At 30.7% G+C, this 18,184-nt stretch overlaps 1 protein-coding gene across 1 annotated transcript; it reads right to left on the bottom strand.

Moving 5' to 3' along the window:
• Positions 1–606: 606 nt before the first annotated feature.
• LOC140891664 (uncharacterized oxidoreductase At4g09670-like) lies at positions 607–2,753 on the bottom strand. Its single transcript, XM_073300262.1, has 2 exons — positions 2,202–2,753; positions 607–1,441 (listed from the first exon to the last, which is right to left on the bottom strand). Exons 1-2 carry the CDS (start codon positions 2,730–2,732, stop codon positions 824–826), a joined length of 1,149 nt encoding a protein of 382 aa, XP_073156363.1. The 5' UTR covers positions 2,733–2,753; the 3' UTR covers positions 607–823.
• Positions 2,754–18,184: the final 15,431 nt, after the last annotated feature.

The raw sequence follows: 18,184 nt of genomic DNA, 5'->3' as shown, positions 1-18,184 counted from the left end.
AGCATCCGCCGACAGTAAACGACAAAGCCCAGCGTCAAAACCCGTGCAATTGACAGCAACTATATAGCTTTATTTTCTGGACAACAATGTCAAATGACCCCGGCCCCCATAGTTAAAGTGGCTTTCGCAAAATTTTCCCATAATTTTTTCGTTACCTTTGGGGTTCTAGCTACCCTACTTCGAATTTCCTCCTACAGTTCGGCAAAATTTCATAGATATATATCTCAAACTTTTTCAATATATGGACCAATATTAATTTCATATCAAGCTAGGATACATATATATTATTAATGAAAATGATCAAAATCATCTGGGAAATATAATATATGATTTGATTCTCATAGCTAGAAGCAATCAATTAATCTATTTGCTAGATGATCAATTATGTATGCTTGATTATTTTAGTAGGTTTTAATGGGATTTAATTATTTTATTTATTTCTTAACGAGATATAGGTACTGTTTGCGAAAACTTAAACTTGAAGTGAAATATTTAATAATTTAAACTATTTCTTTCTTTATACCTTTACAGCAGCCTCTTTAGACTTAAATTGTAGAATCTGATAAATCCAGCGTTCAAGCATCATTTACGTATACTCGATATGCATGGAAGATGGAACATTATCTGCGATGAGGCTATACATGAGTTGTGTTGACCGTCATCGAACAAGGCATTTGATAGTTTCTGGGCAAATTGAAGATGGAACATTATCCCAATTTTACAAGCAAGTACTCATCTCTATGTATAGTCTGGAATATGTGGTTCGCTCTTGGTTAGCTACTTAACCCAATGCGATCCAATTAGGCAATAGTTCAAACATGCCTTACATGTAAACAGGTTCGAAAAAGTTTTCTATTGATTTCCTCACGGCATCCAGCACAAGCTGAGTGACTCTACTGGTACAAGACCAGCGGCCGTCAGGTGAAGATCCTTGCTCTTTTATACCCTTAACGAGCCCTGAAAATTCTTGAATCATCATACTCTCTTGTGGTAATGGAGTATCCACTCGAATTTCTTGAGGTTTCACGTTCCACCCTACGTGCAAATCCAAGAATCTTGCCCCAGTTGTGAAGCTGAATTCTGCGGAATTTTCTCCATATGGAATGATGAAGTCTTCAACCCAAAGTGTCCCATTGGAGCCAGACACCAACAAATCCATGGTTTCGTGAGAGATGAAGGAGCAGAAGAATGTAGCAACAGTTTGCTCATCATCCCAATGGAGAGATGCACTGCATGATAGGATGACACCAGCCGAGTTCCTTGCAACGGTGGGTAGAGCGGTTACTGTTGTTGGTAACTTTTGGTCCATAGCCCATAAGATGGCACCGATGCAGTACCATCCAGTGTCTCCCAGCGCACCGAGGGCATCTAGGTCCTGTTTTACTCTGATGTTACTTTCAAGAAACTGGGGTGTTCCACAAAATGATGATGAACTGTGGATCTTGATCATGCCATAGAAAGAAAGTTTATTAGATCATCTTAACAATATAAGTTATAAGCAAAATCAAATAATGACACCACAAGAAACACGGGAACCTTAATTACTCTAACAAAGTTATATGCAATCCACAAAGATCTCCACCTAAACTTACATGTGGTATCATTATAATGGAGAACCCTTCTATCTCTAACATCATAAAAGGGACAGTTTCACATAATTTGTTCAAACTAATGAATAAGTAAACTAAAGCAATTTCCCCTGTAAAGTTATGAATCATCCTCCGCACAATAAGGTAACCAACCACCAGCAGCAAACTGCAAGCCGAAGCTGGTTATTGAACCCAAAGTTCAATCACCAATAATTCTCTAGGAACTAACACAAATATATTACAACATGTACTGCAACACATGATGAGCTGTCCATTCAACCATGAACTATATTTTTTTTTTTCCTATTTTGATTAATATGACGATTGGATATAAAAATAGGAACCAAGAAACTAAATTTCATTCTTTGTCAACCTACGCTCATAGATTCTAGTCGATTGTCAAGTAATCAGGTCAGGAGGCGGAAAAACTAATCAATTGATTGACAACAGAAAATTCATCATCTGCAATTGAACTATGGTGCGTGGTGCGTGGTGCGTGGTGATCTATGAACCAGTAAATTTCATATCAAATAAACTAAACCCCGAAATAAACATCGCAAGAAACCAAATTTTGGGTTATTTTGAGGTTTCGATCCCATTTACAGTGCTTACAGATCTAACAAGCCCAAAAAGTTCCGTATTCGAGAGCAAATCCTTCATTTTCTCTGTCCTAGGGTGATGATACCACATGCTAGCATCCATAAACTGCACCCCATTAGCCTCACAAGCTTCAAGCACTTCATCAAGCTCCTTGACATCAAGAGCCGTGGGCTTCTCCAGCAGCAAATGCTTACGCTTCTGAGCAGATTTGACAGCCCATTTCAGGTGAAGGCTGGTGGGCAGTGGCAAGTACACAGCGTCCACAAATGGGTCCTCCAACAATTCCGTGTAATCACCATAAAGCTTAATATCATCCGGTAAATTGTTCTGGAGGGCGAATTCTCTGGCTTTCTCGAAAGAACGACTCGCAACTGCATACAGGGTGGAGTTGGGAGATAAACGTATGGCTCGAGACACTTTTCTTGCAATCTCGGCGCATCCCATGATCCCGAATCGCACTGGGATTTCATCTTTTGCCATCTGAAATTTCTTTTCAGAGCAATTGAAATGGAGAGGAAGTTGAAAGTCACCACATACTCGCATATACCTGAAGAGAAGAGAGCCAAGTGTAATTCTAGTCTAGCTAAACAGCAGATTATCTTATCGCATTTGGATCGTAGCAATATTGCCAGATTGGGCCTTAAGAATCAGCCCAAAATATCAATGAGCCTATTATTGGGCCAGCTCAAGTAGACGCATGAGCCCAAAACAACAACGAGTATAAGTTCCAATCGGCAACTGAACTAAATCCCCTTTTGTCAAAACCCCACTAAAAAAATGCAACTACTTAAATTCCCTTTGGCCTTTAGTGAAAATTTCCAAACATCCCCAACAATGTGTGTTACATTACATATAAATAATAGCGAGCAGTGTGAGCCCACTTTGAATGCCATTTAAATCTTTACAATTTGAAATTTGGGTCCACATTATATATATATATACACACAAACTGTTAGAAAGTAAGAATAAAGTTGGAAATTAAGACTACTTTTAGATCAATAAATAGAGGTAACCTTGTGGTATTAGGTTCGGTGCTGCCCATTACGTTACTCTTTAAGAACCAGTACACATCTCATCAACATCATGTACGTTCCATCACACTTTCAAGCACATATATTATCTAAGTAATTACGAGACATGTTCGAAAGTCTTCTTTCCACAAAGAACCCTCTATTGTATTAATTCATTAATGGCTCACAATAGGATGTGGGGTGAATGTACGTATATTTACACAAAACTTTTACAAGATAAAAAATGTTTAATCTAAACATGCAATTTAATAAAAAGAGAAATGAAAGTTGGGGGGGCCAAAGGGGTATTTTATTAACAAATAATAATAAAATAATAGTGGGGTTGGAATAGTGGCAATGACATTACTAGAGCACAATGGCGCGCTTTAAATGCGGGGTAGACAATACGGTCAGCGACTTTCGTGAAGGACAATATCAGTCTCTACTCCCACAGGCCCCCTTTCATCCCCCAGAGGTGGACCCCTAAATAGAGAGGCCAAAATTGAATATAATATATATTTAGATTATAAATTTTAATACATTGAAATTTGAAAACTTATATCTTGCTTATAAATTACTATATTGTAGTGGATTAAATGTTTTGGGTTCATCCAGAATGAATATATATAAATATAATATAAAAAAAATATTAAATGTATGTATGGGTAGGAGGAGGGAATCCCTATCTATATATCTTTGGTGTTAGCTTTACCTAGGGCAGTGGGAGAGACAATAAATACAACTGCAAAGAAACCACAATTCTATTCTCTCATAATCATACTGTCATCATGCCCTTCTGATTGATTGCTACCTACAACCCAAAATTCTCAAAATTATATACATACAAAGCTGTAAATATTTGATTTTTTTTTTAAAAAAAATAATCCTTGCTATTTATACATATTTGATTATCTCATTATTATTATTATATCAAGTAATTATGTTATATAATATTAATCCCAAAAATAAAAAAAAATAAAAAACCAAGATGTGGGGTGGAGGAAAGAAATACGAAAGGTCCCAAAAGGGATGTCAACTTTTGTCCTAGATAGCTAGGAAAAAGAAAGTAAAAAAAGAAAGGAAAAAGGGGGATACAGTGAAAAAGGTTATTACTATTTTCTCTTTGTTCAAAGTCGTAGTCAGTACTTTGGATGATATTATAATATATATATATCGGCAATCATAAAGCAATCGATTACAAAATGATTTCACCACTCACATAAATAAATAAATCTTTTCTGTTTTGTGTACTGTAATGTAATATTTATTACTCACTTTTCGAGGAAATGGGGCCATCCCATATAAATAGGTTTGAGACAAACCCTGCCCCACTTCCCCTTCTCTCTTGTCAACTTCTTATGCCTACGCCTTTGTTCCGAGTGTCGACGTTTTTTTTTTTTTTTTTACCAAAATAATAATTCAAACTATTATTTATCAAATGCATGATTTGAAAATTATATATCTAACTTCGAATGCCAATATATTTCATAGCTAGCGTATGTTAAGCTTATAATCTAACACGTTTCTTCAAAACTTAAATTATATATATTTGAAGTAGGTATGAAATTAATTTACAATAATAACAACAATAATAATAGCAATTAAAAGAGCCGGCTTGGCTATATATAGCTGTAGTGGATTATACATTTGATTGAAGAATTGTTGTCGAGGAGATAGATACCGGTCGGTCATGCATGACCTAATTAGATCAGTCGTTCAATTATAATATATACTAGTGTCATTTGTACGCGATATAATATATATATATATATATATAATTGTAAATTTTATTTAACCTTCATCTTGTAATTATAAAAAAAACTGCATGCATAAATTCCTGTCATCCAGTTACACACACAAGTTGGTTTTATATATACATAATATTTAGAAATGAAATAGTTGAAATCAATAATAAATAATTTGAGGGGTCGATGAAATAATTTATATTCGGTCGTCAAAAGGGATATTGAATGAAATACAGAGCCTTTGTTCCTTTCTTTTAATTCCTTTCAATAGGCCCTACGCTGTCACCCACCCTTGCAATGCAATGCAATACAATGTAATGCAATGCCTCTCTCTGACAACACACATACATAGAGAGAGCCTGCTTTCTTTTTATATTCTGCTTCTTCTTTTTTTTTCAATAATAATCATCTAATTAATACACATTACAATTAGAAATTTAATCCTCTTAGTACTTTACAACGGCACATCTATATAATATATTGGTAAATTGAGGGCCCCAAATTAAATAAAATCGAATTAATTAATCTTGAGGATAAGGCCAAGAAACAATTTCTTCTGGGTCGTGCCTATAAATATTCATGTATGATGTATCGTACATAAATCTAAGTTGATATTGGTCCGTATCGATCTCGTTTATATTTTAATGATCTTACGGGGTAAATTAATTAACAGTGGGCCTAGCTAAATATGTATTAATATTATGCATGTGTGTCAATTAACCCACATATGCACAATTAATCCCCTTTTAATTTAATTTATCGTAATTGTAATTATGTGGTAATTATGTGGTGTTATATCTTATCTGATGTAGCATCAATATCCAAAACGCGTGGGCCAAATTCATTGTAAAAAAAAATTGAAATATTAAGGCCGATTGATATATACATATATATTGCATGAGAAAAGACAGATACACAAAAGAAATTCCTACATGCAAGGAAAGCGATGGGACATTAAGTCATGAAAATCTCTTTACATAAAGTGATTACCTTTGCTTTACATGTTTTTTCTGTCACCTTTATTCATATTCAAAGCATTCAGAGTTTTTTTAAAAAATATTCATATGCTTAAATTTTGATCGTTTTAATTTTTTTTTTTCAGCGATCAAATATTTCAATTAGCTAGCTAGCTAGTTTCATTTTAACACAAATAACATATATTGAAATTAAGTTTAGGATATATAATAATTATTCAATAATTGAAGCACACACCTTGCGTACGAGGATTATAGCCACGATAAAATGATATAACATATTTTTCCTGGTCCATATATACTCTTAAGAATTCAGTCTTCTCTTTGGCGAAATGTATACAAATAAAAATTGATGCATATTTTCATTTTTGTGTCTCTTCTCTTTACAAAAATATTTTTCTCCCGTTCTAACCTCTGGAATTTAATGTTTCACCAACAACGATAATGAAAGAGAGATTTTTTTTTAAAAAAAAAAAAACAAAACACAACAAAGATTATTATTATTATTATTATTATTATTATTATTATTATTATTATTATTATTATTATTATTATTATTATTATATAAAACTTCCGCTTGACCAAACATTTTACGGATCGGACAGGTACAAGTTAAATATGTAAATCATCATATATGTATATATGTAATCAAACACGTGACGTTTGAAACCTTTTATCACATGATTTGGTACCAGAAATTAGCTAGTTCGATGTATAGCTAGATGTTCTCCATCTACTATATTTGGTAACTCATTTTGTAATATAATAAGTAAGTCGCAAATTAAATATATATATATATATATCGCAAATTAAATATATATATATATATATATATATATATATATATGTGTGTGTGTGTGTGATGAAAACAACCAAATATATATACTAATCATGAATTTCCTAGCGGGTCACCCGTAAACCGTAACATCATGACACCAAAAGGAATCGAAGCACCGACTTTCCAAAAGTCTATATCGGATTTTGAGAATCAAGAAAGGAGATTTTGCTGATCAATACATATATTTCCATGCATGTTATATATATACATATATATATATATATGTATGTATGTTCGTAGGATCGGAGATGAATTGATTGATGTTGTGATTAAATTTCCGATTAAATGAACTGGCCAAATATATCTTTTTCGGTTTAAGTCCGGGAGAAAAAATGGAACTAAAAAAACCGAGTTATCGAACTCAAGCTGAACGATTAACAATTTGGCTCGAGTTATTTTACGCGTCCAAACATCTTCAAGGTCAATTATATTGCTAATGAAACTTATTTTTGCATGGCGAAGAGATAAAAATTTAGTGAAAAATAAATAAAGTTGTGATAGAGGCTGTGTGACAGCTAGCTGGGTTATACTATAGTTAATTATGTAATTTGAGGAGAGGATTAATTAGAGTCAAAAGAGGGCAGAATCATCGGAGACTTTCATTCCCCAATATATTATTTAGCTTTAATTAATGTTTATGCAATTATATATATTGTTTGCTTACGAATAATATATTTGCATGCTGAGGCAATTGTTCTATTTCGTTTATTTATGACCACAACCGAATTTGTTAAAAATCGAAAAAAAAAACTCGATCCATCGAGATATTTTATTTTCTTGAACATCAGTTTATCATGAACCAATTTAAATTCACTTCTTTTGGGCTTCAAAAAATAATAAAATTATAATAAAGGTTTCTAAAATGATGAAATTATAAGTTTAATTTTTTTTTAAAAAAAAATTTACCAATGAAAGTTAAATGGTTTATATATATATATATATATATATATATATATATATAAACTATTACCCCGTTTGGTTTGAGAAGCTAGACTAGAAAAGCATTTTTTTTAAAGAAAAAGTACTTTTTTAGTTAATAAGGTGTTTGGATGGCAAAATAAGTGCTTAAAAAATAATTTTTTAAGTCAAAATTAGAGCTTTTTCAAAAACAAAAAATTATAGATTAAAAAAGCACTTTTTTTAAAAAAAAAAAAGTCTACCAAATCCAAACGGGGCTTATATATCTAAAAGACGTCTTGCTGAATGTCGAGCCATGCATCTCCTTAATCAAACAAACAAGTTACCTTAATTTATTTGGATGTAACTATATAATTCTGCATATAACTGGATTTTGGTTTTAGGTAGAAAAAAATTAATGAAAATTAATCGAAAACAAATTAGACCAAGGTATGGACCAAAATTAATCTTACGCTCTGTAGGCTTTTCATCTGACAATGATTTTATATTAATTATAAGCCTCCGTTTATATTCATTAATAAATAATAATGATATAGAGATACACGATGTAATATTGATTGACATGCTATAATGGAAAATTTTCATGCTACCATTATGATAATATCCTAAGTATAAATCTAATGATGAATGTGAGCGGTCGCCGCGTCATTCTATTACTTTGAATAATGATTTTTTTTAAAAAAATATACATATGTAATTTTTCATAATTATTATAAGTATGTGTGTGTCTTCGTCCTAGCTAGCTGCCTAATAATTAAATTAAATTTACATAGAAATCCATAATAATAATAATAATAATAATAATAATAATAAATTATGACGACTAGAAGCATTAAGTCGAATGGCAATCGAGTCCCCTTTTCCTTGCCCTTTGATTTTGATGATTTTTTTTTGACGAACTTTTGATTTTGATGATTAAGGCCCCATTTGGTTTCAAAAGTCAGGCTAAAAAAACACTTTTTTAAGCGCTTTTCAGTTAACAAGGTGTTTGGTTGACCACAAAAGTGCTTAAATAATCACTTTTTAAAGTCAAAATTAGAGCTTTTTTAAAAGCCAAAAATTGTAGCTTTTAAAAGCACTTATTTTAAAAAATCTCTACAAAATCCAAACGGTCTCTAATTGCTCTTGTATTAGAATCCCCTTTTCCTATATATTGTCACACACACACACACACATGTATATATTTATATATCCCTTTTTAACGTTATCGTGTAATATGATTAAATTAGTGGTTAAAAAAAAGGCTTGCTATCATTTTCCAATGTGGAAGAAAAAACGCCTACAATTGAGTGCTATTTCTGTATTTCCTTAAAAAATTTGGTTACTTACCTTATCATAGGTACAATTTCCTTTTACAATTGTGGTAACCCTATGATCAACAATATTCCTTCATGAAAGGTCATAATCAAATACATATCCACGGTACGTACGTAAGAGTGGATTATTCTATGCTACACCTGGAGTACTTCTCCCCCCATGACGTGGTCAAATATTAATCCTTGGATCATTCACACACATGTCAATTTTCATAAAAATACAAGGGACCCACATGATCTAATGGTATTGAATTAGGGGGTGAAACACTTCCGATGTAGCATAGACTAACCCCGTAAGAGTATATGTTTAAATGAAACTATTAACTATACCAGATTTCATGGTCTAGAGATTTCAAATGATTAATTATTTGCATTTTAAATTGTTTTTTGAAAAGATAAACGTCGAATCTCCAAAATATACGCGGGGCTACGTCTCCGATGGATTTCTTCATCACAAGAACATTAATTTGGAATGGAGGAGAATGATTCGCAAAGAAATTAAAACTGCATGTGGTAATTATATATATATATATATAATAACGACGAGTGTTTACATATATAATGAATGAGTATTTAAGGTTTGATTAGGTGAGGCTTTTGGCATGGGATTTGATCTAATGAGCATTTGAAGAAAAGGAGTAGAATTATTTGAAGTTAACGTGACATTCCATTTCTAGGGAATTTGGCGTGACAATTAAGATATTATTGGGCCTATTTTAATTATAACTATTCTACAAGATTTGACATTTCAATCGATGTCTCAGCATCAATCCTCAGCATTTTGGCATTCAATGCCATGTCCTATAGGAAATTCTACAGTACTCTCCTTTGGGTCCCATTTAACAAAAATTTAGAAATATATATGCATGACTCTGCCACCATTAATTATTTCTCGACTTATAACAATTGCTAACTCGTGAGTTGAAATAGCACCAAAATAAATGATTAATAATCAGAATAAACCATGCATATAATTTTGTCAAATTAAATTGAGTAGTACTTGACACAAAGGAATGCAAACTGACTAAACAAAGGTTTCCATTTCATGGTTTTGATAGTATGTGAAGTTACATGAAAGAATGGGTATTTCAAAATAAAGACAAAAATGTTTCCATAAATCTACAAGTCGTGTTATCAAGAAATGTATATATCTATGTATATATTAATTATACACGCACACTGTACATCAAATTAAAGAGTGTGCTGGATACCAAGGATATGTCATTCTCTATCCTATTCCCATAATGTGATTAATTAAGCAACAACATTTTTTTTTTGTGGGATGCCACTCAGTACATACAATCATTTTTTCAATATAATTTTGTCTCATCTCATCTCATGTTCCACAAAGTACAGTCTCATGTTGATTTGATTAATTATTTTTTGTCAAATATATATATATATATATAATTTTGTTCCCCTGCACACCAGTGTGCAGGGATTTTGTGTGCATCCTGTGATGTTCGCGTGAACATCTGAGATGTTCTCGGGAACATCTCGGGAACATCTGATTTTTTTTTTTAGATGTTCGCGCGAACATCCCGCGGTGCACACAAAATCCCTGCACACTGGTGTGCAGTGGATCATGACTATATATATATATATATATATATATATATATATAAGGTTCTAAAAAGCACGAAGTGGTCCGAAGCGTGGATGGCAAGCTCCAAGCTTTTCAGGCTTAAGCGGGATTAATATGTGCTTAAGGGTGAAAAAGCGTTTTTGATTTTTAGTGTAATTTTAATTATCTCAAACCAATAAATAGATAAAATAATTCATAAATATGATAAATTTAAGTCTAATGCATTTATCCTCATATTTATAAAATAATAAAAATCTCAAAATTACAATCTTTAGTTGTTGACCATATAAAAAATGTTAAATATTGACCAAATCATTGTCAGATACGCTTAATCATAATTAAAATTTAAAAAATAAACATCTAAATTCTAAAACTAATTTATTATTTAAAAAAAACATACATACCTTCAAAATAAAAAAAAATAAAAAATAATAAAAAAATAAAAAAGCGCACTTAATCACGCTTAATTACGCTTAATTCAGTCAAACTATGATTTGACCGCTTTTTTCCCGCTTTGAAGCAAAGCGGAGCTTTTTTTCCACGCTCCACGCTTAATCGCGCTTAATCGGCGCTTTTTAGAACACTATATATATATATCCACGCTCCACGCTTAATCGCGCTTAATCGGCGCTTTTTAGAACACTATATATATATATTCGACTACAAAAGAATGCATCCGAATTATTCGATATTTGGAAACTATGTATCAATACAATTTCAAGGAGTTTGTGCATGTTGCATTATATATATATACCCAAAAGCACTTGGAGTTATTTAAGTACCAACGGATGAGACTTATATGGATTGTCGGGGGAAATAATCAAATTTGGTTGATTTCTGATCTTTTATCGAGCGTACGTACATGTGCATCACACGTGTGTGTATATATATAAATATAATATAATAATATTGGGAAATTAGATGGATGATATTGTTTGAATTCATTGTTCACCCAAAGGGGATGGTTAGGCGAATCGAACCCACATTTTTGTTGCACTAATTGAGAAATAATTTCCTGAAAAGAGATGTAACTGGCTCATATGTACACACCAATACTTGGTGCTATCAACTTTTAGTTTTGGCAATGCCTTTTCATTCAGCTAAAGCTATATATGCTTTTCTTGACGGGAATACTCAGATCGAGTGGAGATCAAATTAATGTTATCAAATCATGAAAAGTTTATTAAATATTCGGTAAGACGTTTCGTAAACGATATTTTTCTCCGAAAAGAAAGTATTTATTTGATCCGTACTTTGGATCAAGCGATTTTTAATTAGTTTCTTATCATTGTTAGAGCGAACTGTGGATAAAAAATGGGGATATGGGAAAATTAAAATTTTAGTTATATATATATATATATAATATATTTGTTTTTTATTTTGTTAAATTTGAGTTTAATTTTGCTGTACTTTTTTTACTATATATACAATATTAATCATTTTAGTAATGTGGCGTGTCGTTTGCATATCCACAAAAACAAATTAAGATACAAGGTTAAAACGAAAATTTATAATATAAATAATTGAAATCGCAAAAAAATAAAAAAAATATATATAACCAAAATTAAAGATTTTCCCAATTTGATTCCATACTCAGAGAGTCAGAGTCTCATGAGACGAGGACATGCGTCTTGACAATCAAGTTCAATTGATTATCGCCACTAACGAGATATAATCACGCATACACTTCATATCTATTATCTAAATATATATCGTAATTGAAAAATGCTACGTATATATATGTTACAATAGCATAATCATCGCAATAATCTCGAGATTCAAATTCGGCATATATAAAATCAACGCTCCTCTGTCACAAAAACAATTAGATTTTATTTGCGTGGTACATAAACGAAACAACATTTAAAATCATGGGAAGTGATCATGAGATAATAACTAAAAGAGTAAAGAATCTGGTATTTCCTAACGTAACTGATCTTAGTATAAGAATTTTATATTTTCTTATGTATATCCATAACTTGAAAGATGTGCTACGCTTTTATTCACTTCATTATTAGTTCTCATTTCACGAGTTAATTCAATAAGACGGATTTTTTATTCAAATTGACATATGAAAAAAAAAAAAATTATGTCAAAAGTATTATATTTTATAATATATATGAATCGGGTCGATCTTCTCTTATAAATGAATATATGTGAGACTGTTTCACAGTAGATCTACCCATTGATTATTCATTTAAATCTTGAAGATGTAATCAAGATTACATGTTTAAATTATATTAGCTTTGAAGACACTACGTAATAAATTAGGTAAACAATTTGAGGAAGAAATGAAATAAAGAAATATATGGGATAGAAAGATGTTGATAAGCGGTTCTATAATTTTTAAGTTGGAGATAACAATAGATGCTATCAGAGATAGTAGATCGAGTATAATTTTGATTTCGTTTTTGCTTTTAGCCAGAGTTTTCAAAACTGGTCCCGAGTCTCTGGACCAGTCGGTTCTATCAAAAATCAGTCACAGGTTCGATCCGGAACATGCTCAAAAATCGTATCAACGATCAAATCGATCAAAATTGGTCAAGAACTGAAAAACCAGTTCAATTGGTTAAACCGATTTTTTGAATTTTTATTTTTTTTAATTTTTTTTATTTTTAAATCTTTGATTTAATATTTTATTATATATATGATTCTTTGAAATTTATACTTCCTTAAAAATATTATTTTAATTACATTATATTTTAATTAATTAATTAATTGATTAATTTTAAAAAATATATATAACTATAATTGATATTTTGAATATATTTATATAGTTATTTAGTTTTCAAACTTTAGTAAATTCATTTTCCCCCCTACTTATGTATATGTTTTAAATTTTTAAAATTTAATATATATATATATTGTTCATTATATTATATAAATGAATTTTTGATCCGTCCGTTTGATTAAACCAGTCCAATCGATTGAACCGTTCTTTTAAGATAAATCGATTTCACCGATCCGATTATGAAAACATTATTTTTAACAAAAAAAAATGAATGAGAATTTTTATAGAATAAATATGTAATTTATTGTTGTTGTCACATCGATATATCAAAACAATTAGTATAGGTGCTAAGCTTGATATATATAGTATATATATTTATGATTTGTTACCATCATGGATCTTTTTTTTTGTGATTGATTAAATTTGTAATTGCGGATCTTTATTCATCTTAATAAATTATGAGTTTTCAGTGGTTAAAAAATATATATATATTTAACGGTTAATGTGTTTCAATCTATGCTCCGATTATGATATCTTACGGAAAATTAATTCTTTATATATTAACACCTGTTTGTAAGCTTTATTAAGTTGGATATGTATCATGTCTATGCTGATTTAATTATAAAAATATTCTTGCGATTAAACACAAAGAATATCGTTTGATAAATCAAAAATATTATCCTTTCATGCATGTTCTAAAAAAAGCAATCGTTGGATTTTATTCTTGAAAAAGCTATATTTATTTAGGCGTCACATAAAATCATTGACCATAGCTAAAGCAAATACTATTAAAGTTTCATGTTTCAGTTCGTGGTGGTTAGTCTAATCTTATCTTGTCTTCAAATCTCACCTAATCCCGTTAAAATTCAGCAATTACTGTCACCTAATTGTGTGATTAATATGTTATTCTTTTTACAAAATATTTGATGGTCTGTTTAGTTATAAAATATTAGTGAGCTTTGAATTACTGGGTTTTTTCTTTCGAAAAATGCCATGGTTAATTGGATATTTTGTTTATTATAGGTATAATGGAATTTTAGTTTAAAGATTCTTGATTTAAATAAATTTTCCGACAGAAAATGCTGGAGCAACACATTTTCTGAAAATGCTAATTTAGTTGGTGGGTCCAGCATAGAATAAATTTCACAGCGAGGTCCAGTTGGCCATACAGAACGAATGAACTCTCTTGTTCTCATCAAATTAAATAAGGGCTCCTTTGCTTTTAATTATTACCATAATAAAAAATTTCATGAAGCATTTGCCTAGTGCTTATGTGTGCGGTGTTAATGTCAAATCTGTATTTTAGATTAATATGACTAAAATTGCTAAAAATTGAAATATGTAGAATTAAAGCTGAAATTTTACAATATAGGAGACAAAAATGGTCGAAAAACAAATATATATGACCGAAATTATAATTTTTCATATATTATTTTATTCATTGATCATGTTGACAAACAAAATTCATCTCAAATTAGCGACGTAAACATGGAAAATTATACTTTTGATTCATTGATTGGCACGTATTTCATTTTTTTTGGGGTCACGTTGTCGCTAAATTTATGCATATAGTCCACTAATTTACACTTTTCAATTTCAGATTTTTCATTTAAGCATTGACATGAAATCGGATGTCTCAGAAATATCTGGTGTCACTTATTTTTTCACAACACACCATCATTTTTGGGCATCGTATCAACACTCAGGTGAATTAAGACTAAAATTGAAAAGTATACAATTTAGTAGATTAAGACCGTAAATTTACTGACAATTGAATCATATTTATAAAGTATGCAAATTTCATGAAAAATTCGGAAGCCAAAAACATGACATAAGTGGGATGAAGTATTGTGGCGACCATTGACCAAGTTATTTACTGAGGCAATGCAATCATCTGAAAGCCTGTGCTAATGCTATAACATTCTAGATCTCATGGTTCAGTTAATATCGTAATTATTTATTTCACACATTTAAGGAATTAATTAAAAAAAATAAGATCATATGCGCATCGGAAGTACATATGATTGATTCATTTTTTTTAATCAATATTATCTATTATGTTGTTGTTATTAGACTCAGTTCAATGATTTTCTGGTGAATCAATTAATTCTTTCATGAGATAATCCCTCTCCATTTTATTTAAATGTCGGATAAATTTCAGTATTATCTAAACTTTAGAACACATTGTTTTGACGCTTTATCAAACGATATAGTATATATATTTCAACAACATATCTCGAACCTTTCAAATCGTACAACAACCTAAATGCTTCACTACATTTTGATCGTTTTTATAGACGGGATTAATGTACTACCACCTTAATGTACTCCCACATTATACGGGCCCCATATCTAATGTTAAATTTTTGTTTTGAGTGTGTAATTGTAAAAGAATCGTGACACTACGCATGTTACACAGTATCTCTCAGGTTACATTCTTGTCAAATTTAGTGACATTTAATAAAATCCATGTGGCCATGAGTGTGTTTGCAAGACCAGTAGAAAAAGAATTGCTATTTCGGTCCCCGAGTTTCAGGCTCTACCTCCATCAAGTTACTCTCAACTTCTTGCAACATATATAGTACAACACATACATCCATCCATCCTTGTGTAGGAATAGTGATTACATTTATTATACACTCATATAAACCAAAAATCCTATCACCTTTGCATCATGACAATGATCATTCCCAAGGTAATAAATTCATTCAAAATTTTATAAATATTTCCATTTTGATTTTTTTCCCCTTAAAAACAAATTAAATCAAAGGGCATGCAGCTGAGGTGGCACTTAAATATTCAATATTTTATTAATTGAATTAGTTAACTATCTTGTCCATCCCCATTATTAATCACCACCACTTTTTTCTAATCTGAGGGCCAACAAGTTAGCTTTCGTTTAGTATCATTATTATGGAAAGCAAAGTCTACAAAGGTAACCAAAATTCAACTGTGTTATGAAAAAAAATTGTTTAATTAAAAAGAATCTCTTTTGTTCCATCGAAAATGAGAAAATTTAACCGCTACTCTATCTTGGAACTTTGATCTACGTGTCGAATTATTAAAAGTTAAAAAGTATATATACTAGTGTATGTATATCTTTTCTTCTACAAATTAGCATGTCAAGTTTGCATAAATAAATGTGTTCTCTAATATTTTATTTCTGAGTATCATATATATACGTTGAAAACAATTCAAGATTTGCGCTTAGCATTAGAGAAGAATATTCAATTCGTTTTTCACGTTCTTATAAAAAAAAATTGTGAGCAGCGTAATTGTGGGGAAATTCAAAGTATGTACATGTCTATAATGTCTATACACATATTTTCACACACACATTGTGTGGGTATTGCATTAAATGTGTGACACAAACACTCGTATATCTACTTGTGTCATTATTGTTACATCGTAGAAGGTGTCGAATTTTATATAATTAGTCAACACAAGAATAGTATTAGTATATCATACGTTTGGAACCCCTAGACCCAAGTTTTTTTTATCTCCCGGTGAAAGGGCTACAAGTTTTCATTTTTAAAATTCCCGATTTGCACGTATTCAAGGATCTCTTCAAACAAGTAAAAAATATATATATTTTTTGACAGCTAAAAAATAAATATAATTTTTTTGACAGCTAAAAATAAATATAGTTTTACCCTTGATCCAACCTAGGGTTTTGAAATAAAACCCCAAATATTTTGGGGCGGTGTGGGAGAAGAGTCAATGATTAAAAGTTATTATTCTAATTTTAAAATAACTTATATTATATTATGCCGATTAATATTACTTAATGACGATCACATTGATGCTAGATTGCTAGTTAATGAGTTTTTTTTGTAAAATCAAAGGACATATGACAATGATCCAATCAATTAATTAATGAACATACAATGTAATATCTAGGACAGTAAATTCAACATTGGGGAGTATAATTCTCCAAGATTCGCGTGGAGTATTAAATGTTATAAATTATAAGAGTATTCAATATAAAATATGAATAAAAAGTGACTGACCAATAAACTTTGGGTAATAAACTTTGGGTAAAGATCCCAAAAGACAAATTTGAGTATTTTATTTTCAAATTTTAGCTAAAATATTTTTAACTGCACTAATATTACCACATGCTAACAATCAACCAATTTAATTGTCGTGAAAATTACATAATTGGTCTTATAACTTTCATGTTTTTTATTTTTGTTCTTGTTATCAGTCAATTAACAATTTTAATTACTAAAATAATTTGTATTTTTTTTTATTGTAGTCATTTTTAATCGGAATAATGACTTGATACTAGAAGATAATAACATGTCTGATGTTACGTCAACAGTCCGTTGATAAATGAATATTTTTTTGTAAAAAATTATAAATTAGTGGACTACGATCGTGAATTGATCGAGAAGATACCCAAAAATGATAAACTTAAAAAATTCCCTGAGTTGTCTTGGAGCAAATATCAGGTTGTGTATGTAGAAGAAGACATAATAAGACCCCAACACGTCAAAAAAAATAATTGAAATGTTAGAAGGGAATATTTGGGAGTATGAAAGGGAATTAGAAGGTATAATCTGGTTTTACTTGGGTTTATTCACATGCTTAAGATGTACACTAGCAAACAAACACGCCTTTGTGGGATCTCTCACTCAAGTCAAAGGGTCTACTTGTACTCTATTTGCATACATTAGTGTGTACGTGTATAATAAAATATATTTAAACAAATATCTTATTTTTTGACCTAATGTAAGGCCCCTAGACGTAGGTGCATTTCTTTTCAAATGTGGCAATTTTTTTTAAAACCTTTACATCTTATTTTCTCGGTACTTTATTTTTTTTGACCTTTTTATGTTTTATTCGCATTCCTTCCCGAACAAGCGGAATTTTCAG

The sequence above is a fragment of the Henckelia pumila genome, chromosome 3 (genome assembly GCF_033568475.1).
Source record: "Henckelia pumila isolate YLH828 chromosome 3, ASM3356847v2, whole genome shotgun sequence".
In the NCBI taxonomy this organism is placed as follows: Eukaryota; Viridiplantae; Streptophyta; class Magnoliopsida; order Lamiales; family Gesneriaceae; genus Henckelia; species Henckelia pumila.
The sequence above is the reverse complement of the archived record's forward strand: the minus strand, read 5'-3'. Positions and strand labels throughout refer to the sequence as shown.